Consider the following 24,621-nt stretch of genomic DNA (forward strand, 5'->3'; position numbering starts at 1 on the left):
ACCTGAGCTTTATCTGCTTCCAAATCCTGTGTTGTCTTTTCTTTATGCCTCGTGTTTTCTCCGGAACAGCTGCACAGCTATCACAGAGGACCTCCTTTCACCACCTGCATTCCTCATCACCAGCACTGCTCTTCTCCCAGTCTTCCACAGCTCAGAAAATGGCATCTCTGTTCATCTAATTGCTTTGGAAAAAACTTTGACTCCTATCTTTCTCCTCTACCCCATATCCAATCCATCAGCATACTAATCTTGTGAATCCTTCCATTGAAACATACTCAGCATCTAATCACTTCTCAGCACCTCCACTACCACTGAGTTGATCCATGCTACCATTATCTTTTCTGGGACCATTGTGAAAGCCTTCTATTTTCTACCTCCTCACTTGCCTCCTGCAATCTATTTTCCAGACAGCAGCTAGAGTGGTCATATTAAAACATAAATCAAAACCTTCCAGTGGCTTTTTAGCTCACTCAAAGGAAAATGGTAAGTCCCTACTATGTCCTACAAGGCCCCATATGATCTGTGCCCCTCCGCCAACACACACATTCATCTCTTATCCCACATCTTATCACTTTTACCTTGCTCTTCTGTTTGGTAACTTAGCTTCCTTGCTGTTTATTGAACAGGCCAACATGTACCTGCCCCAGGGTCTTTGCACTAACTGTTCCCTCTACCCGCAATGTTCTTCCTACAGATATTTGTATGGCTAGAGGCCTCACTTCAAGTTTCTGGTCAAATTATCACATGAGCTGAGAGATCTTTTTTAGATTCAGTGTCTAAACTATAAATAGGCACACAAACCATGCCCCCACTAATCCTCTGTCTTCTTACTCTGCTTTTCTTTTTCTGTTTTATAACTCTTATTACTCTTAACACGTATGCTGTTTGTTTATTGTTTGTCTCTTCCCCACTAGCATGTAAGCTCTTTGATGGCAGGGATATTGTTACTACATTTCTAGTAATTAGAACAGTGTTTCACATGTAGAAGGTGCTCAAAAAATATTTATTGAGTAAAAACATGAAAAGAACTACAAATTTTAAAGTAAAATGGATATTAGCTTCGAAGACTAACTCATGAGCTCTTGTTCCAGAAGATATCATCAACCTCTCAGCTTTCACCATCTTCACTACAGTCATGATCATATCTTTCTAAGATTTCTGCAGTAGACTCCTGCTTGTTTCCCCCATTTCTGCTCTCTCTCCCTCCACAATCCACTCTTCAGCCAACAGTCTCCATCTTCTAAAAGATTAATCAGACCTATCATACTGCTTTTGAAAACCTTCCAACTATTTCATATCATTTTTAGGGTAAACTTCACACTCTTTACCATGGTCTGCAATACTGCAAGATGTATTTGCAGTATAATTTGCTAACCTTTCTTTCTTTTTTTTTAAAACCGCTTTCCTACTCACTGTGTTTTAGCCATGTTAATGTTTCCCATACACGCCAAGCTTATTCCCATTCTAGGGCCTTTGTGTAGCTATTCTTATGCCCTGATCAGTCTCTGTCGAGATCCTCACATGTTTGTCTCCTTTATATACAAATCTCATCTTAAAGGTTACCTCGTCAGAAAGATCTTCCCTGTGTACCCAATCCAAAATAGCCTCTCCAAAAAGAAAAAAACAAAACAAAACAAAATAGCCTCTCCATTCACTCTCCTTAATTTTGGACTAGTGTTATAAAGAAAATAATCTGGATTATTAATTTTCTTTTATTCTTTTGCTAAAATTAATTTTTATTGGCATATAGTTGATTGAAATGTTGTTAGTTGCAGGTGTACAGCAAATTGAATCAGTTACACGTATACATATACCCACTCTTTTTTGGATTCTTTTCTCATATAGGTCATTGCAGAGTATTGAGTAGAGTTACCTGTGCTATATAGTAGGTTCTTATTAGTTATTTATTTTATATATAGTAGTGTGTCTATGTCAATCCCAAGCCCCCAATTTATCCCTCCCCCGCTTTCCCACTTGGTAACCGTAAGTTTGTTTTCTACATCTGTGACTCTATTTCTGTTTTGTAAATAAGTTCATTTTAATTTTCTTTTATACTTTATCTTCCCGTATCTGCGTGAGAATAGGACATTTGTCTTTTTTTACTTACTGCTCTATCCCTATTACATAGAACAATGCCTGGGACTTATTAATCACTCAGATATTTGAACTGATGGATGGTTGAATGAATGAAGCTTTCTAATAGTCATCTGGGGCCCTTCATAAATCTGCAGAATCTCAGCCTCCTCCCATGAGATCAAGTCATTAGGGTTAGTTATGTGACCCAGGGATTTGTAGTTTAACAAATATTCTAGATGATTCTTTTAACTAGGCAAATCTGGAAAATACTGATTTAATGGGAGTATTACGGAGTGAATGAATGAGTAAATGGGAGTGATGGTTCAGGGAGTTATATATATATATTTTCTTTTGCGGTACGCGGGCCTCTCACTGTTGTGGCCTCTCCCGTTGAGGAGCACAGGCTCCGGACGTGCAGGCTCAGCGGCCATGGTTCACGGGCCCAGCTGCTCTTCCCGGACCAGGGCACGAACCCGTGTCCCCTGCATCGGGAGGCGGACTCTCAACCACTGCGCCACCGGGGAAGCCCGGGAGTTCTCTTTTAACCTTAGTATATTGATATGAATTAGTTGAACATTTCCCAAAGTGTATACCGTAGAACACTAATTACGCAAGATGTTTGATGAAAAGCAGGGTATCTCTTCTGATATATTTAGGAATGATGAATATTATATTTTTCTTTGGAGATAGGTAGCCTTTAGCATATTGGAGGGTCTGAGAAATTAAACATAGAAATCTACTTGACTATTAAATAGATTTGCCAAATTTATTTAACGTTCCTGCTCCAAATAATTTTCTCCCCAAACCCCTATTAATAATAAGGAATATGCACCATACATGAAGTACAGTCCATGGTTCAGTGCTGCTACCCCTGCTTATTCTCTCCATGGTTAGCTGTCTACACAAATCATTTACATGGCAGATAGTTTGGACTAAACTATAAATTCCAGCAGAAACTATCTTTTTTTGACAGATACTTCTAAATACCTTTTAAAAATTATATTCCTATTAAAAGTTCAAATAAGGATCTTTTGACTTTCCTTTATGGCGTAGGCTTGAAGCATAAATAAATAATGATTTAATAACTTTGTATGCAGTGTTTACATTTCCTTCTTATTGCTTAATTACTTTGCCTCAAATTGCCTGATTTTTTTCACCCATATCTATTTACTTAAACCCAGTTGCTCACATGTAAATTTTCTTAGGTCTGTCTAGTCTCATTGCAGTCAGTTCAAAAATCTATGTAAAGAGGATAAGCTTTTCCGATTTTACCTTATTTCAACTTGTTTTCCCTCTTAAGTTTCCCACCAAAATTAAAACCTACTCATAATAGAGAGGCAGAATCTAATAAATGTGAATGTTAGAGTAATTGTCTTTGGTTCCATCTTTAATCGTCTTTGCCTAATTCCAAGTCACAGTGGCTTCTTATGATGATGCTGCTTTGGTTTTTTTAAAGTTGGAGTCCAGAAAATTAGAAATGTGTTAAGACTGGTGATTTCAGGTATTTGGTATCTTTATTTCTTTCTTTTTAAATTTTATTTATTTATTTATTTATTGGTTGCGTTGGTTCTTCGTTGCTGCACACGGGCTTTCTCTAAGTTGTGGCTTGCAGGCTCTAGAGTGCAGGCTTAGTAGTTGTGGCGCACCGGCTTATTTGCTCCACAGCATGTGGGATCTTTCCGGACCAGGGCTCAAACCCGTGTCCCCTGCATTGGCAGGCGGATTCTTAACCACTGCACCACCAGGGAAGTCCTGGTATCTTTAAATAGTTTTTGTAGTGTGTCTAGATAATATAGGCAGTAGCATAATAAGCGAATTGTCCTGATGTATATGCCCTTGGTCATACCTACTTCTTTTTCTAAACGTTTAGGCAAAAGTTTCCACTATTGATTGCATTATTTTAATGAAATTACTGATCTATCTTTAATGAAGACTTAAACCTTTTACACTGAGTTTTAGATGCAAGATATAGGCTAGCTTTATTTGCTTCAAATTCTCTGCCAAGAATAGTAGATGAAGCGATTATCAAAGGAAATTCAGAAAAAGACTATTGCTATGGGGAAACTAAGGGAGATAATAAGGCTCTTCAGAAAAACTATTTATAGAGGCAGTTTTGCAAGTGAATACCACCCACAATCATTTTTTTCTCTCTGTGCTCCAAGGCACATGGCAAGAAATTAAATAAAATCTCTGTTCTTTACCGTTTGCCCAGGATAAACTAAATACATTGAACAAGTGCCCATTTTGTAAAACTACCATATCATTACTGTTACGAGGAAATAGTTTCAGTTCATTTTTCTGATGGCATTTACCTGTTGTGAAAAGGTGTATGTTTCTATTTTTAATTTGAACTACCATTTTGCCTGTAGAGTATCACAGGCTTTTGTATATAATCTGGTTGTATTATGACCTAGGAGTGGCTTAATTTAGGAAGGCCATCAAAGGGTTAAAATAGTCACATTATTGGCACATTGTTCCCACTACAGGAAGTAATTTGGTTAAAACAAGTATCCTTTTGAGTAATATTTAGGCCAACACCCAGTATTAGGCAAACTTGGGTGTGCCCTCATTAGTGACACAGGCAGGAAAAATGTTAAATGGGAGAGTTCAGACATGGGACGATAGGGAGGTGCCCAGACACATCTCAGAGCACTGTTATCATGTTGAATACACAATGTGGATTGCGGGCCCAGAAACGCCCTTCAACTTAAACCCATTTACCAATTGTGATTTTTTTACAGGCATGGCTAGTTTCATCCTGGTGGGTTCATGAGCTTAAATTTGCCCTTGTTTCAGCTTTTACATGTATTAATGAAGCATTTATTTGCAGGTCCTTGAGGTTAGTCTTCATATAACCAAATAAGTATCAGGTAAAGATTGCCCTGCGTTCCTTTAATTATAATAAATGAAAAAACTTGTGAGGAACTATACAGTAGACTTATTTCTACTCATCTCAAATACAGTCACCCCTCGGAATCCAGGTGGGTTTGGTTCCAGGACTGCCCCCCACCCTTGAATACCAAAATCCGCAGATGCTCAAATCCCTTATATAAAATGGCGTAGTACGGTAGGCCCTCCAAATCCATGGGTTCCACTTCCCCGGAAACAGAGGACTGACTGTATAGGAGAGTGTTCAAGGAAGAGTCCTGGCTTGACTAGAAAATGCACATACATCATGTATGCACAGCTCAGAAGGCAAGGAAATATACAGTAAAGAAGGTGGTAATTCTGGGCTTCCGTGGTGGCGCAGTGGTTAAGAATCTGCCTGCCAATGCAGGGGACATGGGTTCGAGCCCTGGTCCGGGAAGATCTCACATGCCACAGGGTAACTAAGCCCATGTGCCACAACTACTGAGCCTGTGCTCTGGAGCCCGTGAGCCACAACTACTGAGCCCGCATGCCACAACTACTGAAGCCCATGTTCCTAGAGTCTGTGCTCTGCAACAAGAGAAGGCACCGCAATGAGAAGCCCGTGCGCCGCAACCAGAGAAAAGCCCTCGCGCAGTGATGAAGACCCAATGCAGCCAAAAATAAATAAACAAAAATTTTAAAAAACAATAGCCCTGAAAAAGTTATTAAAAGAAAGAAAAAAAGAAGATGGTAATTCTTTTTAAGAAAAATAGTCATTTATATACCCCCCTCTAAAATCATACCTATTCTGTCTGAGTTATCTGAGATGTTTTTCTATTTTTTTTCATAGATACATTCCCTGGCAATTCCAGATAACTTGTTTTAGGCTATTGTATTTTAGAGCAAGAAAAATTAGAATTACAGAGTATTGAGAAACACGAACATAGGTTCTCAAACATGAAGACTCTATCTCCAACCTTTCTCTTTTGTCAGTAGTGTGATATGTCTTTGGTCACTCATTAACCCAAGCATTCTTCTCAACTTTAGATGTTAAAATCCAAGGTTCTCAACTTTGTTCTGAAAGCACACCTGAGAGATAAAGGCATTCCCATTAGTGACAGTATCTGGGAATCAGAATCTTGAGAAGGGTATAGTTTTAGGGAGAATAGATGATGCTGATAACTCTTCTGCAACTTTGCCTTTGGAATCACTGGAGTAGATCTAGATGATGACCAAGTTTCATCTGGTTCTGAACTTATATGATTCTTTCTGTGCTCTTCCTTTCATGTTATTATGTACCTGTTTCTCTATAATGATAGGGCCCAATTTTCCCCCTACATGAGGGGGCGGGGAGAGAGAGAGAGAGAGAGAGCGATCTAATACATTAACATGCTATACAACTGTTAGTCCTACTTTTGTTTTATGTACAAGAACAACCTATATTCTTTATTTAGATAGGAAATAAAACTAGTTTAAATTAAAAACTGGGAATTCACTTTCCTAGTACATTGGCAAAAATATCTTAAAAATTTGGAATTATTCTTTTTTAAAACCAAATTAAGATGAAGAAAATCTTCTAAAAATATATCATTAAATGTTCACATAGCATTTAAAACTTTAGTTATAGGAATCAGGTTTTTACCTTATTTCTTCCACTATAATATAGAGTATATACATCAGAAATCAGAATTTGTTTTGTATTCTGATTGGTTCTTTCTGTCTGGGATGCTTAAAGTGTTAGATTTAATTATATATATTTATATATTTTATATTTAGAAACACCACGGAAAATGTTATTTGAATTTTGTTTCAAATAGTAATTTTTAATTTAATTTAATTTTATTTTTTTTTTTTTTGTGGTATGTGGGCCTCTCACTGTTGTGGCCTCTCCCTTTGCGGAGCACAGGCTCCGGACGCGCAGGCTCAGCGGCCATGGCTCACGGGCCCAGCCGCTCCGCGGCATATGGGATCTTCCCGGACCGGGGCACGAACCCGTGTCCCCTGCATCGGCAGGCGGACTCTCAACCACTGCGCCACCAGGGAAGCCCTCAAATAGTAATTTTTAATCTTTTTTATATTTTGGACCTCTTTGGCAGTCTTTAAACCTGCTTAAAGCTAGCAGCCCCTCTAATAACTACCATAATTTCAAAATAGTGTGGAACCTAAAAGATATTATGAGATATATGCAACAACTATAATGTGATAGGAAAATATCAGATATTTGTTGTTGACAAAATCACCGGTACTTTTATGTAATTTGTTGCCTACATCATATTTGGAGAAAATACTAAACTTCAATTAGAGGTTAGTGAAAATGAGAATGTAATTTTTTTCTATTGTTCATAGACCCCCAGTCTAAAATTATTTATATTCCTTAAACACATTCAAGGAATCCAGATGTAATCCTCAGTATCTCAAGAGATCTACTCTTTTTTAAAAATTTTATTTATTTATTCATTTATTTTTGGCTGCGTTGGGTCTTTGTTGCCGCGCATGGGCTTTCTCTAGTTGCGGCGAGTGGGAGCTACTCTTCGTTGCATTTTGTGGGCTTCTCATCACGGTGGTTCCTCTTGTTGAGGAACATGGGCTCTAGGCACGCGGGTTTCAGTAGTTGTGGCACACGGGCTCAGTAGTTGTGGTTCACGGGCTGTAGAGCACAGGCTCAGTAGTTGTGGTGCACGGACTTAGCTGCTCCGTGGCATGTGGGATCTTCCCGGACCAGGGCTTGAACCGTGTCCCCTGCATTGGCAGGCGGATTCTTAACCACTGCGCCACCAGGGAAGACCGAGATTTACTCTTTGAGGAAAGTGCAGCTCAGAGTCTTTTCCATATCTAGCCCTTAATGCTTTCCAAGCCTTTAAAATAAGCAAGTGATTGGTCGTTAAATGGTGACTGTCAGTATATCTTGGATTAGGAACTTGGTTTATTGTCACTAATTTTATTATAGATTGCTGAAGAAAGAGATATTTATAAAAGCCAATTTAGTCATTTTATCTGAAAGTCAAATCATAACATATCTGCTAGTAGTAATGAGTGCTTTACTTATGTCTTGACTTGCAACTGCTCTGGCCACATGTTCCTTTGTCATTAAAAACAAAATGTAATTCATGTCATAGGCCCTGAATCATCCTTATACTTTATGGAACTAATATTGCTTGGCCAAATTTATGTGATTACTTGTTTAACTTTGTATTGTAATAAAATATATATAACACAAAATTTGCCATTTTAACCACTTTTTAGTGCACAATTCAGTGACAGTAATTATATTCACAATGTTGTACAACCATTACCACTATTTCCAAAATTTCTCATCACCCCAAACAGAAAGTCTGTTCTCTGTTGACCTAAATAAAGAGGTAAACTGAGGCAAGCTGGAAAAGATGAATTTATTCAGGAATAGCAGAGGAATTGCAATTTGGGACAAGCAAACTGTAGCAAGCTACAGGTGAGTCTGGTGAAAGTTTGGGGTAGGTTGTATTTATGGGCAGGGAATGTAAAGAGGGGAGAGTTCAGTTTGAGTCAGTTAAAATCAAAAACAAACAGAGACCAGCCTTGAAAACTTCCTGAGCAGACAGAATCAGTCTAGTCACACAAACAAGGCTCATTTCAGCCCACTTTGTGAGACTAACCCAACCCGGGCCATCTCTTGTTCATGCTTCTGGCGAAACTTACCAAGTTTGATAGGAGGCAACCTCAGATCAACCCCCCATCATCTAAGAAAATTTTGTTTCTATAAATCAGGCATTTATGGGAAATCAGCCTCTTAGTTCAATTTTGTCTTCCTGAGGGCACATGGATGAGACTCGCCATTTTATATCCTCCAGTTCTATTTGAGAAATTTTTTTACAACTTATTAAGCAATAACATCCCACTCCCCATTTCCCCCCCACACTCCCCAGCCCCTGGTAACCTCTAATCTACTTTCTGTCTCTATAAGTTTGCCCATTTGCCTTTTCTAGATATTTCATATAAATGGAATCATACAGTATTTGTTCTGCTTCTGGCTTATTTCCCGTAGTGTGATATTTTCAAGGTTTATGCATGTTGTAGCATGTATCCGAACTTGATTCCTTTTTATGGCTGAATAATATCCCATTGTATGTATAGATAGATCTTCTTCGACTTACAGTAGGGTTACGTCCTGATAAACCCTTCCTAAATTGAAAATATTAAGTCGAAGTGCATTTACTATACGTAACCTACTGAACTTCATAGCTTAGTCTAGCCTACCTTAAACATGCTCAGAACACTTATATTAGCCTACAGTTGGGCAAAATCATATAGCACAAAGACTATTTTATAACAAAGTGTTGAATATCTCATGTAACTTATTGAATACTGAAATTAGAGAACAGAATGGTTGTATGGGTACAGAACGGTTGTAATGGTTGTTTATCCTCCTGATTGCATGGCTGACTGGGAGCTGCAGCTCGCTGCACTGCCCAGCATCACAAGAGAGTATTGTACTACAAATCACTAACCTAGGAAAAGATCAAAATTTGAAATCTAGGGACTTCCCTGGTGGTCCAGTGATTAAGACTGCGCTTCCACTGCAGGGTGCAAGGGTTCGATCCCTGGTTGGAGAAATGAGATACCGCATGCTGTGCGGTGCAGCCAAAAAAAAAAAAAAAACAGTATATATGTGTATACATATGTGTATATATATGTGTATACATATATATGTGTGTATATATATATCCACACACATAAATATGTGTGTATATATTCACAATCCAAAGTATGGTTTCAGCTGAATGCATATTGCTTTTTCACCATCATAAAACCAAAAAATCTTAAGTCAAACCATCATAGGTCAGAGACCATCTGTACCACATTTTGTTTATCCATTCATCTTTGGAGGACACTTGGATTATTTCCACCTTTTGACTATTGTGAATAATGCTGCTGTAAACATTGTTGTACAAGTATCTGAGTCCCTGTTAGCAATTCTTTTGGGTGTATACCATGGGTCACATGGTAATTCTGTTGTTTAATTTTTTGAGGAAGCTGTGGAATTATTTTTTATAATAGTTCTATTTTTAATATCCTTACGTTAATGTTTCTTGAGCATCATACTTTTTTTTTGCTTATTTCCTTGGTTGACTTTTGTTGCTGATTCTTAAGAAATTATTTGTTTTGGTCATTCATTTTTCTTTTCTTTTCAATTGTTTGTTTTTCAGACCCGAGTCAGAACTCCATCACAGGGGAACACAGCCAGCTGTTAGGTATAGTATTCCTGTGGGAACTGACTCTCTCTAAAGTCACCCTTCTCCTGCTTATACTAAGAGACATTACTCCCTTCTCTAATTCTATTTTCTGTACCCATTTTCTACTTTTCCCTCCTCAGCTTTTTTTCTTGCTGTTTCTCTTCCCAACTTGGTAAGTTTTAGGAATCTACTTCTGCAGTTGATTGTGAAGATTCAATTTAGTTACATTAAAAAGTAATTTTACATGGTCTATGGTTTAAAAAAAGGTCTGTAAGAGTTAGAGCTTCTTTTTTCCAGATAATTTTGAAAAGAAGATATAATATTCTATAATATCTTATGATCACCTTCATTTTCATTCCTGAAAGTACTTCATAAACAGCACAACATTCAGCGAGCCCAAGAAATTGATGTTCCAGTCCTTATCTGTGAAATAAGTTATGGAAATGAATTGATTTCTTCTAGGTATCATTTATTTAAATTGCACTAAGCTTGTAATTTGACAAGAATTCCACATCTCAGAACTGATGAGTTTTTTAAATATAAAAATAAAACATACTCTGGTGAGGAATTCAGACAATACAAAAAGTACATATAAAAAAAAGGAAAGGTCTTCTAAAGTATGTCTTCTCCCCACGACCTCCCTTCTACTCCCCCAAGGTACTTGCTATTGACACTTTCTTGTGAATTCTTATAGAAATTTTTTATTACACATTTTTGTATTATATACTATGACTATCTTTCTTCCTTTTTCTATCAGTGGAGTTATGCTATACAGACTGTTCTGTGATTTCCTTTTTTTTCACTTAATATTTTATCTTGGACATCCCATATCAGTACATAAAGATTTGCCTCATGTCTTTGTTTGTAGTAGAATAGAATTTCATTTATTCCTACACTGTAATTTTATTCATGAGCATTTAAGTTATTTCAAGGTGTTTTACTGTTACAAATTATGTTGCAATGAACATCTTGTGCATATATCCTTGCATTCTCATTGCCAGTATATTTTTAGGATAAATTCCTAACAGTGGGATTCCCTGGTCAAAAGGTATATATATTTTCAAGAAGATATATCAACTTATACCCACCAATGAAGAATGTGGAAGCATACGCAGGTCCCTATCATCAAAAGTGGATATTATCAGTCTTAAAATTTTTTCTTTAACTAGTAGGTGGAAATGGCATCTCTAGTTCTTATTTGTACCTCTTTAATTATGAGTGAATTAAGTACTTTTAAATATAGTAACAGCTATTTTATGTGTCTGTCTTTTGATTTGAAATTTATTTTGATTTATTCATTGTTGAACTTTTGATGGTTAGAATATATGCAAAGCAGCTGTGGGAAATATAAGGTATCAAAAAGTCCAAAATAGAGAAAGTACTTGACTTGTTTGTTTATTATAGGTTCAGAGTATTAGTTGAAGAAACTGGGATATTCCTTTTTTGCTCTTTGTATGTTAAGGACTTAAGTTTCTGGTCTTAATTCTCATTCCTTTGAGTGAGTTTATGTGCTGGAACACTGACACCTTAGGCACTCAATAAATATTTGTTAAGTAAATGATTTGACATGAACATGTAGCTAGAATTGTGATCACCAGGGTCTTAGCTTTGTGGTATTGAGGCTGTCACTATTCTCTTTTTTATATTTTTGTATTGGATAGTTTATTTAAACTGTTCAAAATTCGTCTTCTCTGTATAAAAATTTCATATTTGGACCAGGAATGGTTAAGATTTCATCGAAAGATTTTTGTAGATTTCCCCCTAAACTGTTAAATTGCTTCTGTCTCTGATACATGCCTGATAGGTAGAGATGTTTGGAGAGTGGTTCATCGTCTGAGCAGGAACATGTGTGTAATGGAGGGAGGGAAGGACTTAGTTAATGAAATGGACAGTCAGGGGAGTTGGTACTGTTCCAGTGTTACTAAGCTGGGTTTTGTTTCCAATTAAGCACTTGTAGTAAAAGATAGTAGATTAACTAATTGTAGGCAAAAAGAAATAGTATGTGATCGTGAAGAATTCTCTCAGTCAGTATTAGCTAAAAACCCTAGTATTTACAAAAAGACTACTCCAGACATTAATCTCATTTGGCAACCTACAATTGAGTTCAATTTTAAATAAACCTGGGGATTTATCCAGTTTAGGTAAGTTCATCCTGCTACCCTGTCTGTCTCCTAGGTTCATTAAGTCAAATTATATTCTTCTTTTTTCTCATGCTGTTAATAACTGTCATCCTCTGTCTCCCATCCTAAGTACATTTAACTACAGCCTCAAAATCCTTACTGGTTTATTTTTAATTAATTTATTTATTTTTGGCCACGCCACGCTGCTTGTGGGATCTTAGTTCCCCCACCAGGGGTTGAACCTATGCCCTCGGCAATGAACGTGAGGAGTCCTAACCACTGGAACTCCAGGGAATTCCCCTTATTGGTTTATTTTTAAAAATATGGAGTTTGCAAAAGAGTGAAAGATAATTTTTGTTATATTTTCTGATCATCTTATAGTTCCTCGGAAAAAGCTTTGGTAGCTTGAATTAAAATCTTGCCAGATTCTGTAAAAACCTCATTTAGGATAATTTGGCCCAGTAGTTGAAAAACTGCTTCAGTTGCCTTGCCTGCTGAAGGGAGTTTATAATAGGATCTTTTAAACCTTCTAAATGCTTTTCTTTTCCTGTCAGCAGAGAGAAGTTATTTTAATGTATCTACTGTTCCCACTGACTCATCAGATCTCTTGCAAAACTCAGGGTCAGGCTGAGGAGATGTATAGAAGGGTGAAACTCAGTCATGATAAAGAATTAAGCTGTAGGCTTATGATTTATGAACTCTTATGTGTGTATAATTTTCAATTTAAAAACCATTTCACTCTTCTACAGCTTCTCTCAAGGAACAGAAAAACAAGTAAACACTCCCAACTCAGTTTGAGACTTGCATAACCTTGATACCAAAAGTTAACAATGACAGTATGAGAACAGTATAGGCAAATTTTACTTATGAACACAGATACAAATATCCTAAATGAAATATTTGCAATTTGAATCAAGCAATATACAGTTGACCCTTACAATGTGGGTTTGAACTTCACTGGTCCTCTTATACTTGTTTGTTTGTTTTTTTGCGGTACGCGGGCCTCTCACTGTTGTGGCCTCTTCCGTTGCGGAGCACAGGCTCCGGACGCGCAGGCTCAACGGCCATGGCTCACGGGCCCAGCCGCTCTGCGGCATGTGGGATCTTCCCAGACCTGGGCACGAACCCGTGTCCCCTGCATCGGCAGGCGGACTCTCAACCACTGCGCCACCAGGGAAGCCCATACTTGTATTTTTTTCAATAGTAAATCCTACAGTACTACACAGTCCCTGGTTGGTTGAACCTGCAGATGTAGAGGAGGAACCTCAGTTACGGAGAGTCAACTATAAGTTATACTTCGATTAACCCCCAGCATTATTCAGGGGTCAACTGTATTTTTAAAAATTACTCCTGTGACCAGTTGGGTTTCTGCTAAAAATACATAGTTGGTTTATCATTAAAAATCAATTTATATAATTTAGTATATTAACATATTGAAGGAAAAACATCATATAATTATCTTAATAGATGCAGAAAAAGGATTTGATTTGAAACATAACCAGTATTTAAATTCATGAGTTCATAAAAAACTGGTCACCATTGGAGTATTCTAGTAAACCAATTTATTATTCTGAGAATTGGTCTAAAAGGAAAGAATGAAGTATTTATCTTGTTTTTAACTATACCAACGGGTAACCAAATAGTAAATTAGAGGGAATGTCTCTTTATAAAAATATTTCCGCTAATAAATTAAGGAAGAATAACAGAATATCACCATTTTGTAACTCCTCATAAATTAATGAATCTAGGCATTAATCATCAACAGTTGCTAGTATCTCAAAAAGAAAGACAACCTGATGACATGTACCTCCTGATGGAAGATCAAAATACCACTTTGAAGGTGTTTTCCTCCCTCCCCCATAAAAATACTGAATGTGGCTAAGCTTCTAGACCCAATTACAAATTTATAGGAAATAGAAGAAAACAGAGCAACATGTTAAACAACATCACATGGATGCTCATTAAAATGGAGACCATCAGAAACTTTACTGAACACATGACATAGGTTCTTCAACAAATAAATTGCAAAGAAAAAGAGAAAGCAGTAGACTTAATTGAGAGATACAGCAACCAGTTGTAACGTGCCTCTTCTTTGGCTTTTTAAAAATATATATATATTTATTTATTTTTTGTTGCATTGGGTCTTCGTTGCTGCATGCAGGCTTTCTCTAGTTGCAGCGAGCGGGGGGTACTCTTTGTTGCGGTGCACGGGCTTCTCATTGCGGTGGCTTCTCTTGTTGAAGAGCACGGGCTCTAGGCACGTGGGCTTCAGTAGTTGTGGCGTGTGGGCTCAGTAGTTGTGGGTCAGGGGCTCTAGAGCACAGGCTCAGCAGTTGTGGCACACGGGCTTAGCTGCTCCGTGGCATGTGAGATCTTCCTGGACCAGGGCTTGAATCTGTGTTCCCTGCATTGGCGGGTGGATTCTTAACCACTGCACCACCAGGGTAGCCCTCTTATTTGGCTTTTGATCCAAACTAAAAATCAAAAATATAATTTATAACATTTGAGACAACCTTTCATGTTCACTTAGTCACATAGTTCAGACCCAAACCTGTGCCAAGGGAGATTAAGTACACTTACTGCTCTTGTTCTGCCTAGCTCAGACCAACAAAGGCCATTAGACAAGTTCAGGAGTCTAAGGGAGGAATCTGAGGTTTATCTTAGCTAAGCCCAAGTTGTAGCATAAGTGGTAATTGAAAAAAAGCAACATTATAGAAATAATAGCACCACAACAATAAAATGCTTATAAAGAGCAAGACATTTGGTATATACCCTTTTTCAACTTGCAAAAAAAGTATGCCATAACAAATGGAAATCTGAAATGTTCAATAGAGCCAGTGGCACTCCTATCAGGTTTCATTTGAATTGTACAGTGAAACACCAGTAAGTTTCCCAATAATATCAGCATTATATGGTTGGTAAAATGAGAAAAAAGAAGCACAATAGTGATCTGGTGGGCTGTTTAATTCAAAGCATTACTGAGGCCAGTCTCAGTAGGTATCCTCCAAAGGAATCTTAAGATTCTGCATAATTCTAAAACAGCCCTAGGATATGGGTTTGGTTTTTAGTTCTTGCAGAGTAAGGGTTATTTGCTATTCAGAAACCAGAATTTCCATTCCACTTGGGATTTCCTGGGGTCATAGTAGTGACCCAGACTTCTGAAGGCTGTACATCGGAAGCAGCATGATTTCCAAGATATTCAGACCAAGAACTGATCCATGCCCTTCAGTATAACCACTGCTGATTTCATACCTGGTTGATCCATGCCTTTCTGTTGAGAGCTTTGCTCCTTGCCTAGAAAACCCTGACCTTTCCTAATTGAGCAGGAGGTCTATTGGACCCTCCCATTCCAAAACACCACCACAAGTAGACCCTGGGTAAGACAATCTGGAGGGCATCACTGGTTTCATAAATGCAGGCAAAATCTCCAGGGACATTCTTCCACCCCTCCCCCACACCCCCCAAAATTAAGCAAGCAAGCAAGTGGAAGTTGGGCCAGAAACCTCCAGAACCAAAGTGTCTGAAAGTTAGGGTAGTTGCACCTGAAACCTGAGACTAGAGAAGCCCCAAACATAGAGGTTCAGGGGCTGCAGCAAGGGAAGCCAGAGCTGTGAGGAGGTGGCTTAGACCAGCGGGCAGTGGGATGGGGCAGGATGTTTGTAAAGTCAGATTTTTATAACAACAATATTATAGTGCTACTGAACAGCAGGGAAGTAATATGCTGAAGCTGGGCCTCATTTCCTCCTGTAACCCTCGAGAGGGATGAAATGCTGTTGAGTCTGGGATATAACACTATTAAATGTCTAAATCAGTGAAGGATGCAGGAAGATGAGCATGGTACTCAGGAATGAAAGACTGTTTAAAGCGAAGGAAAACAAATAGTTGCTGATATTTTAAAAATGAAGTCTTCGCGGCCCCACACGGGGCCGCAATGTCGTCCCGGCCCGGGTGCGACGACTTGGGGGCCGGGGGCGCACAGCGGCCGCAGGAGCCTCCAGAGCAGGAGCTGAGGCTGCGCCGGGAGCAGAAGTGGCAGCGGCTCAAGCACCTGGAGTCCTTTTATGAAAAACCTCCTCCTGGGCTTACCAAGGAAGATGAGACTAAGCCAGAAGACTGTATACCAGATGTCCCAGGCAATGAACATGCCAGGGAATTTGTGGCCCACGCACCAACCAAAGGACTTTGGATGCCACTGGGGAAAGAAGTCAAAGTCATGCAGTGTTGGTGCTGTAAACGATATGGTCACCAAACAGGCGACAAAGAATGCCCTTTTTTTTAATCAAAGGCAACCAAAAGTTAGAACAGTTCAGAGTAGCACATGAAGATCCCATGTATGACATCATACAAGAGAATAAAAGACATGAAAAGGACGTAAGGATACAACAGTTAAAACAGTTACTGGAGGATTCAACATCAGATGAAGATGGGAGCAGCTCCAGTTCCTCAGAATGTAAAGAGAAACACAAGAAAAAGAAGAAAGAAAAGCATAAGAAAAAATGAAAGCATAAGTCTAAGCCAAATGAGAGTTCAGACTCAGAATGACAAGAGCTTGGCTTGTTCAACACTCTCTTCCCAAAAATCAAACACTGTGGCCAAAGATCGGAGGACTGTGGAATCAGCGAGGAATAGGAGAGAGAAATACCAAGAGAGGAGGAGATTTGGTGTCACAGGTGTGAATTCTCACCTACCTTCCAGTAAAGATGTGATCGCCACAGGAGAGTGAGTTGTATCTTGCCAGGTGCTAGCTCTGGACAGCGGCTGATTTTGGGCTGGAAAGCTTTTCTCGTTCTCCTCCCTGCAGATCACTGTGGGTCATGATTCCTTAGAAATGCCTCTGGCAGGGTGGCCAGACTAAGGGAATCTCTGAGGAAGCTCTTCCAGGTGCTGCCACAGCTTCTACCCTCCATGGTGGGGCTACTTAATGCCCTTAGATTTCAGGCTTGACTTTCCTCTGTTGCTAAGGATAAAAGCTCATTATTTTATTTATTTAAAAAGTCCTCATTGGGCTTCCCTGGTGGCGCAGTGGTTGAGAGTCTGCCTGCCGATGCAGGGAACACGGGTTCGTGCCCCGGTCTGGGAGGATCCCACGTGCCACGGAGCGGCTGGGCCCGTGAGCCATGGCCGCTGAGGCTGCGCGTCTGGAGGCCTGTGCTCCGCAACGGAAGAGGCCACAACAGTGAGGCCCGTGTACCGCAAAAAAAACCCCAAAACAAACAAACAAACAAAAATACTCATTTATTTTTGAATCATAATAATATACTTACATGGTCCAAATTTAAAAGGTATGTAAGGGGAATTCCTGGGCTGTCCAGTGGTTAGAACTCGGCCCTTTCACCGCCGTGGCCCAGGTTCAATCCCTGGTCAGGGAACTGAGATCCTACAAGCCACGAGGTGCGGTCAAAAAAAAAATTATAAAAGGTATATAAGGTTTAATCATGAAAAAATTTCCTTTTCTCTTCCCCAGATACTGAGTTCCCTTTCCCAATGGCTATCCATTTTACCAGTTTCTTGTGAAGTCATACAGAAACGTTTTGTGTATCACAGGCAAATGTTTTTTCTCTTTTTTAACACAAATACTAGCATACCATACACATTTGTCTGCATTGTTTTTTTCATTTTTTAAATCAGCAGTGTAAAGCATGTTGATCTTTGTTGCACACAGGAGTCTTGAGTTCATAAATCCCTGTCATGTTTGGTGGAGTTTTTTAGGGGGAAGGGCTACCCTATAATAACAATGAACAATCATGTCTTTAACTTCCTTAGCGCTTATTGCCATTGTCCCATGATTATTATTATTCCCAGAATAATTGATTCAGAAAACTTATAAGGGTACAGGAATCACTGTACTGGGTCAGCTACCCACATCCCCAAATATATCCTCATCCTGTTGGCTAAGCACAGCCTGCACGGGAACTTCTGGCTTGGACTGCTGCAGCTGAGGCAGCTCAGCAGGTTGGGATGGTTCCTGCATCTAGGAGAGGGCGTCTGTTCTTGCTGAGCCAAAGTGGAGCCAGATTTTGCTCATGAGCAAGCGTCTTCCCTCTCCACCAGGGTCTCTTGCTGTTTTCATCACTCAGGGTCCCAGGAACTCACTGTCCCCACTTCCTGCCTTTTTTCCTAGGGGTTGGATTCCCCCCTCTTTAAAGAATAACCGATGAGGGCCAGGCTGACTCCTTCCCAGTTCTCCTCAGTAACAGCTCCTAGTCTTGGCCTTGGAAAGTTTATCTCGATAACACAATTGGCTGGAATGGCCCAGGACTTGTTCTTCCTGAAAACCCTAAGTCCATTTAGTTCAAGCAATGCCTTACACTTATCCTTGGCATTTCTAGCTCAGCATGCAGCAGAAAATTCTCCTTCCAGGAATTTTCTTTCTCCTGCTGGAGTCCCATTCATGATAAACATATTCTATTACAATATGGAAGAATAATATCAATGATTCTTGAGCTTATGCTGCATTAAAATGACCTGGAGTGCTTGTTAAAACAGATTCCCGTGCCCTACTCCTAGTTTCAGAATTTCTGATTTATTGTACTAATTCTGGAATGGACTGTGGAATTTGCCTTTCTAACAAGTTCCCAAATGATGCTGATGCTGTCAGTTTAGGGACCAGATTTGAAGGACCACTGATTTAAATGTTTAACCTCTTACTAAAGCCTTTCTCCACTTTCTGCTTTAATGAGAATCTCTCCATCCACTGTAGCCCCTGCGAGTTAACTCCTGTCCCTTCTCCCTCACTCCAGGTTTCTCTGTCTTCTATTTCTGGCCTACATTCTGTGGTCCATCAGTTAAGCCTGTTATCTCCCTTGACCTGTGGTTTTTCTGCCCAGCTTACCCAAAAGAACCTCAAACCAAACTCCTCCTCCTCTGCTCTAATTCCCAGAGTGCTGAGCCCATAACGCTGTCAATCAAATTCCTTCATCCTAAAACCTCTTTCCTCAAACTCAGTACTCTCTACTATTAAGGAAGTCAAAAGAAGCCACCAGACCTCCCTTTACCAAGGTATCTTTTCAGCCTGCCATCATGGTTGTGGTAGGCGAAATTATAAAATAGCCCCAAGGTTTCCTACCAAACCTGTAGAACTGTTACTTTAAGGGATTTTACTCCCGTGATTAGATTACGTTAAAAGATAGTTTGCCCTTTTAACGGTGACTGGATGATCTGAACCAAATCACGAGATTTTTTTTATATAAATTTGTTTTATTTTTATTTATTTTTGGCTGCGTTGGGTCTTTGTTGCTGTGTGAGGGCTTTCTCTAATTGCAGCGAGCGGGGGCTGCTCTTCGTTACGGTGCACGGGCTTCTCATTGCGGTGGCTTCTCCTGTTGCGGAGCACGGGGTCTAGGCGCGTGGGCTTCAGTAGTTGTGGCACGTGGGCTTCAGTAGTTGTGGCTCGCAGGCTGTAGAGCACAGGTTCAGTAGTTGTGGTGCACGGGCTTAGTTGCTCCGCGGCATGTGGGATCTTCCCGCACCAGGGCTCGAACCCGTGTCCCCTGCATTAGCAGGCGGAGTCTTAACCACTGTGCTACCAGGGAAGCCCTCACATGAGAATTTTAAAACCAGAGCTTTTTTTCTGGCAGGCAGCAAAGTATCCTATCCTGGCATTGATTCCCACAGAGGTTTCTGCTCCAGTAAGTTTTGACTCTGTATCTGCCCATCTCTCTAATTTTGGGGTCAGCGGTTTGCCCTGTAACCTCAATTCTCTGCTGGATTTAAGAAGATTTGATGATCAGTTTGTTCAGCTTTTTACTGGTTAGGACAGAGTGAAGACTTCTAATCTCTTTACATGCCAGACCAGAGACTGGAAGTTGATGGATATTGCTTTAAGCCACTACATTTGTGGTAATTAGTGCCTGTCCACGTCTGGAAGATTCTTCAGGGCAGAGACCATCTTGTTTCATGTTGTAGGCTCACCTTCTAACACAATGCGTCATGCATGGTGGTGTTCAGTGGGATTTTATTAAAAGTATGGTTACATTAAAAAAAAAAAAGGCTTCCCTGGTGGCGCAGTGGTTAAGAATCCGCCTGCCAATGCAGGGGACATAGGTTCGTGCCCCGGTCTGGGAAGATCCCACATGCCACGGAGCAGCTAGGCCCGTGAGCCATGGCCGCTGAGCCTGTGCGCGCGTCCGGAGCCTTTGCTCCGCAACGGGAGAGGCCACAACAGTGAGAGGACCGCGTACTGAGAAAAAAAAAAAAGAAGGTGTTAAATAGTAGATTAGTAACAGGTGAAGGGTGTTTGTGAACAAAAAGAAAACTACACCTAGACGTATCTTAATGAAGCTGCAGGACACCTAAGAAAAGATCTTGAATGCAGCAGAGAAAAAAAACAGATCATCAAAGGAACGACAGAATGATAGAATTCTCAACAAACAGATAACAAAACTAATGTCTTAAAGTATTTGCAAAAATTTTATTATCCTAGAATTGTGTTTAGCAAGACACTTGGGATTAAGGGGAAAATACAGACAATTGTAGTTAAGTAAAAGCCAACAATGCTTTTTACCGTGAGACTTGCTCTAAACTCTTGGTTTTCAACTAGGGACAATTTTGTCCCCCAAAGGATGTTTGGAGACATTTTTGATTGTCACTATTAGAGATGCTACTGGCATCTAGTGACTAGAGGCCAAGGATGCCCTTAAACATCCTAAAATGCACCGGACAATCCCCCACAACAAATAATTATATTGTCTGAAATTTCACAGCACTGAGTTTGAGAAACCCTCCTCTAAAGGAATTCTAAAGAATGTACTTCAAGTAAAAGGAAAATGATCCCAGAAGACTAGTATTCTGAAATGTAACAAAGAATATTGAACAAATGAAATGGTAAATGTGGACCTTGACCCAAGTCAATGTTGTCAATATGAAATAATTTCAGTGTCTTGTTTGTGTAGTTAAAAAAAAAAGACTCCTGGAAATGTCAGATAGTAATATTATGTAAGTCAGGAGGAGAGAGTTGGAACTGACTAAAAGAATAGAAATAGAGTGTGGAAACTCCAAGAGAGGAGAGACAAGAAATGGAATAAGGGAAAACAAACCAGAAAATCCAGAGAGAAAATGAGAATGAATCATAGAGAAAGAAAGCCAAAGAGAAATAAAAAGATGGTAGAGTTCAGTCTGTATATATCAATTGCTAAGGTCGATAGACTTGACTATTAAAAAGACAGATTGTCAAATTTTTAAAAACACAGCTACTTGCTGTTTACAAGAGATCCACCTAAGGCATAAGGACCCAGGAAAAATGGAAAGTTGAGAGACAGAAAAGGACATTTAACCAAAAGACAGCTGGTATAGTTATCATTATCTTTTTCCTTCTATTGTCTTAGGATTTATTCTCCTTTCTAGCCTCTTAAAATAGGTACATGGCTCATATAATTTTTATTCTTTTTACTTTGCTAATGTAAAATTTTAAAGCAATGACTTTCCTTTGAAGTGCTACTTTTGTTGCATCACAAGTCTCAATAGGTAGTGTTTTCATTGTTATTCAATTTTTAAGTGTTTTAATCTTTGATCCTTGAATTGTTAAGCAGTGTGTGGGTTTTTTTTTAATTTCTAAATTCACAACGTTTTTAAATTTATTTTTTTGTAATTAAATTCTAATTCGTTGTTATACACCAAGATCATGGCTTATATTATACCTGTTTGAAATTTGTTCAGTCTTTAAGATCTAGTACATGATAACTTTCCATATGTAAATTTTCCACGTATGTTTGATTAAAATGTATAGTCTCTAATTTTGCATGCAGAATGCTATCTCCGTTAAGGCCAAGGTTATTCATTGTGTTATTCAGATTTCTTTACCTTTGCTATTTTGTCTGCTTCATCTATCAATTATTGAGAAAAGTATGCTAAAAATCTCCCTGTATGATGGTAGATTTATTAATTTCTTGGTATAATTCTGTCCCTTTTGCCTCAAATATTTTTTTTTTTTTTTTTTTTGCCATACTCGGGCCTCTCACTGCTGTGGCCTCTCCCGTTGTGGAGCACAGGCTCCGGACGCGCAGGCTCAGCGGCCATGGCTCACGGGCCCAGCCGCTGCCGCGGCATGTGGGATCCTCCCGGACCGGGGCACGAACCCACGTCCCCTGCATCGGCAGGCGGACTCTCAACCACTGCGCCACCAGGGAAGCCCCTGCCTCAAATATTTTGAGGCATGGATGGATTGGTGGGTGGACGAATGGATGGATGGGTGGATATGGTAGGCAGCATTTTTTTTTGGCTGCGCCTCGGCTTGCAGGATCTCAGTTCCCTGACCAGGGATTGAACCCAGGCCACACCAGTGAAAGTGCCAAATCCTAACCACTAGACTGCCAGGGAACTCCCTAGGCAGCCTTTTAGACTGACTCTGTTGATCCTTTCTTCCTGGTATTCATGCCCTGTGTAATCCTCTCTCCTTTGAGTGAGGGCTGGACTTTATGACTCCTTCTAATTATTAGAATATGGCAAAAGTGACATCACTTTCAAAAAGACTGTGACATCTGTCTTGTACTCCCTCTCTGGCTCTTTGATGGCTTGCTTTGAGGGAATCCAGTGGCCATGCTATAAGCTGCCCTAGGGAAAGTCACATGTGGCAAGGAACTGAGAAAGGCCCTTGACCAACAGCCTGAAAAAACTGATTCCTGCCAACTATGTAAGTAAGGTTGGACGAGGATCTTCCCCAGGCCTTCCAATGAGACCACAGCCATGACAGGAGACTGAAGCAGAGGACCCTGCTAAGCCATGTGCATATTCCTAGCTCCCACTAACTGAGATGATAAGTATGTGTTGTTTAAGCCACATTAAGAGTGGCTTAATGTGTTTAAGAGTAATTTGTTACACAGAAAGAGATAACTATAAACAATAGATGTATGTTTAAAATTTATATACTTTCTTGGTGAATTAAGTCTTCTGTTATATGGTTATCCTCTCATCCCTAATAAAGTTTTTCTCAAAGAAAAATTTATCTGCTAGTAATAAAACTGTGTCAGCTTTATTTTGGTTAGTATTTGCCTGATATATCTCTTTCCTTTACTTTCAGCCTTTGTGTGTGCATATTATGTTTCTTGTAAACACTGTATGCCTGGATTTTGTTGTTTAATCCAGTGTGTCAATCTTCATGTTTTAACTTGTAAATCTTGTCCGTTTGCCTTATTATAATTATTGGTATTATTGATATATTTGAACTATTCTGTCACCCTAAGTTGTTTGCAGTTTTTTCCACTTTTTGTTTCTTTTTTAATCCCTTACTTAGGAAAAAATGATGTCTATACCCCTGTCCCCCCCAATAAGGGAAATAACATTAATACACTCTCACATCACTCTCTCCTCGGCCCCAGCCCCCATGGTGATGGTGTTATATAGAATAGGTCGGTGGCAAAAGGAGGGACTACTCAATAAATGGATTCGGAAGAGCCATCCATTTGCTAACTACATGATCTGACTTCTTCCTATCTCTCCAAGCACTCTGTCCTTTCCTAGCTCTATTTCAGCCATGTTATCTATTTTGTTTTATGAATCCATTAAGATTGTTTCTGCTTTAGGATCTTTTAAAATTGCTGTCCCTCTGCCTGAAAGGCAGATTTTTCCTGACCACCCTGTGCCAAGGGTATGCTGCAGCCCGCTAGCTCATACCAGCTCATGAGAGCCAATTACGTGCATCTCTCCCCAAAACCACGTTCAGTGACTTCACATTAGTAGTTTGAAATTAGCATGTGTAAGTATTTGCACCACAGAAATTGGCAAATACTATAAATCAGTATAATTCTGGAGAGCCTGCTTACCAGCACCCTAAAGATCTTACCGAAAGTTGTCTGTCCTTCCCATCCCCAGTCATAATCTATCCCAGTACATGGTTGATTTTCTTCACGGAACTTATCACTTTTTTTTTTTTTTTTTGCGGTACGCGGGCCTCTCACAGTTGTGGCCTCACCCGTTGCGAAGCACAGGCTCCGGACGCGCAGGCTCAGCGGCCATGGCTCACGGGCCCAGCCACTCCCCGGCATGTGGGATCTTCCCGGACCGGGGCACGAACCTATGTCCCCTGCATCGGCAGGCGGACTCTCAACCACTGCGCCACCAGGGAAGCCCAATTATTCTTTTTTTTTTTTTTTTTCACTTTTTTAAAAGTTATTTTCTGTCTTCCGTGACTTCAGTAAACGCACAATGAAAGTACAGTCTTTAACTACCTTGTCTACTGTTGTGGTGCCCAACATATGAGAACTTAATACTTATTGAATTAATTGAATAAATGAATTATTCAAAAGTGATAATTTTTAGCTGTGCGATTCTCTTTAGAATTTTCTGGAAGCATTAGAGAGGAAAATAATTGCATTTCTTTTTATGGCTTTTTATTATGGGAATTACCAGAGGTACAGAAAAGTAAATAGAAT

At 39.6% G+C, this 24,621-nt stretch overlaps 1 protein-coding gene and 1 pseudogene across 3 annotated transcripts in view; both read left to right on the plus strand.

Moving 5' to 3' along the window:
- Positions 1 to 24,621, plus strand: part of SLC12A6 (solute carrier family 12 member 6) — an 85,135-nt gene that overhangs the window by 33,506 nt on the left and 27,008 nt on the right. For 2 of the 3 annotated variants that reach the window (XM_065870835.1, XM_065870837.1), the window contains exon 2: positions 10,110 to 10,154. The exons of the other annotated variant lie outside the window; for it this stretch is intronic. In XM_065870835.1, coding sequence (XP_065726907.1) covers positions 10,110 to 10,154 — 45 coding nt within the window. The remainder of the gene's footprint in view (positions 1 to 10,109; positions 10,155 to 24,621) is intronic. 3 annotated transcript variants of the gene reach the window in all.
- Positions 16,188 to 16,798, plus strand: LOC136119354 (retinitis pigmentosa 9 protein pseudogene; annotated as a pseudogene).

This window comes from Phocoena phocoena, chromosome 2 (genome assembly GCF_963924675.1).
Source record: "Phocoena phocoena chromosome 2, mPhoPho1.1, whole genome shotgun sequence".
Classification (NCBI taxonomy): Eukaryota; Metazoa; Chordata; class Mammalia; order Artiodactyla; family Phocoenidae; genus Phocoena; species Phocoena phocoena.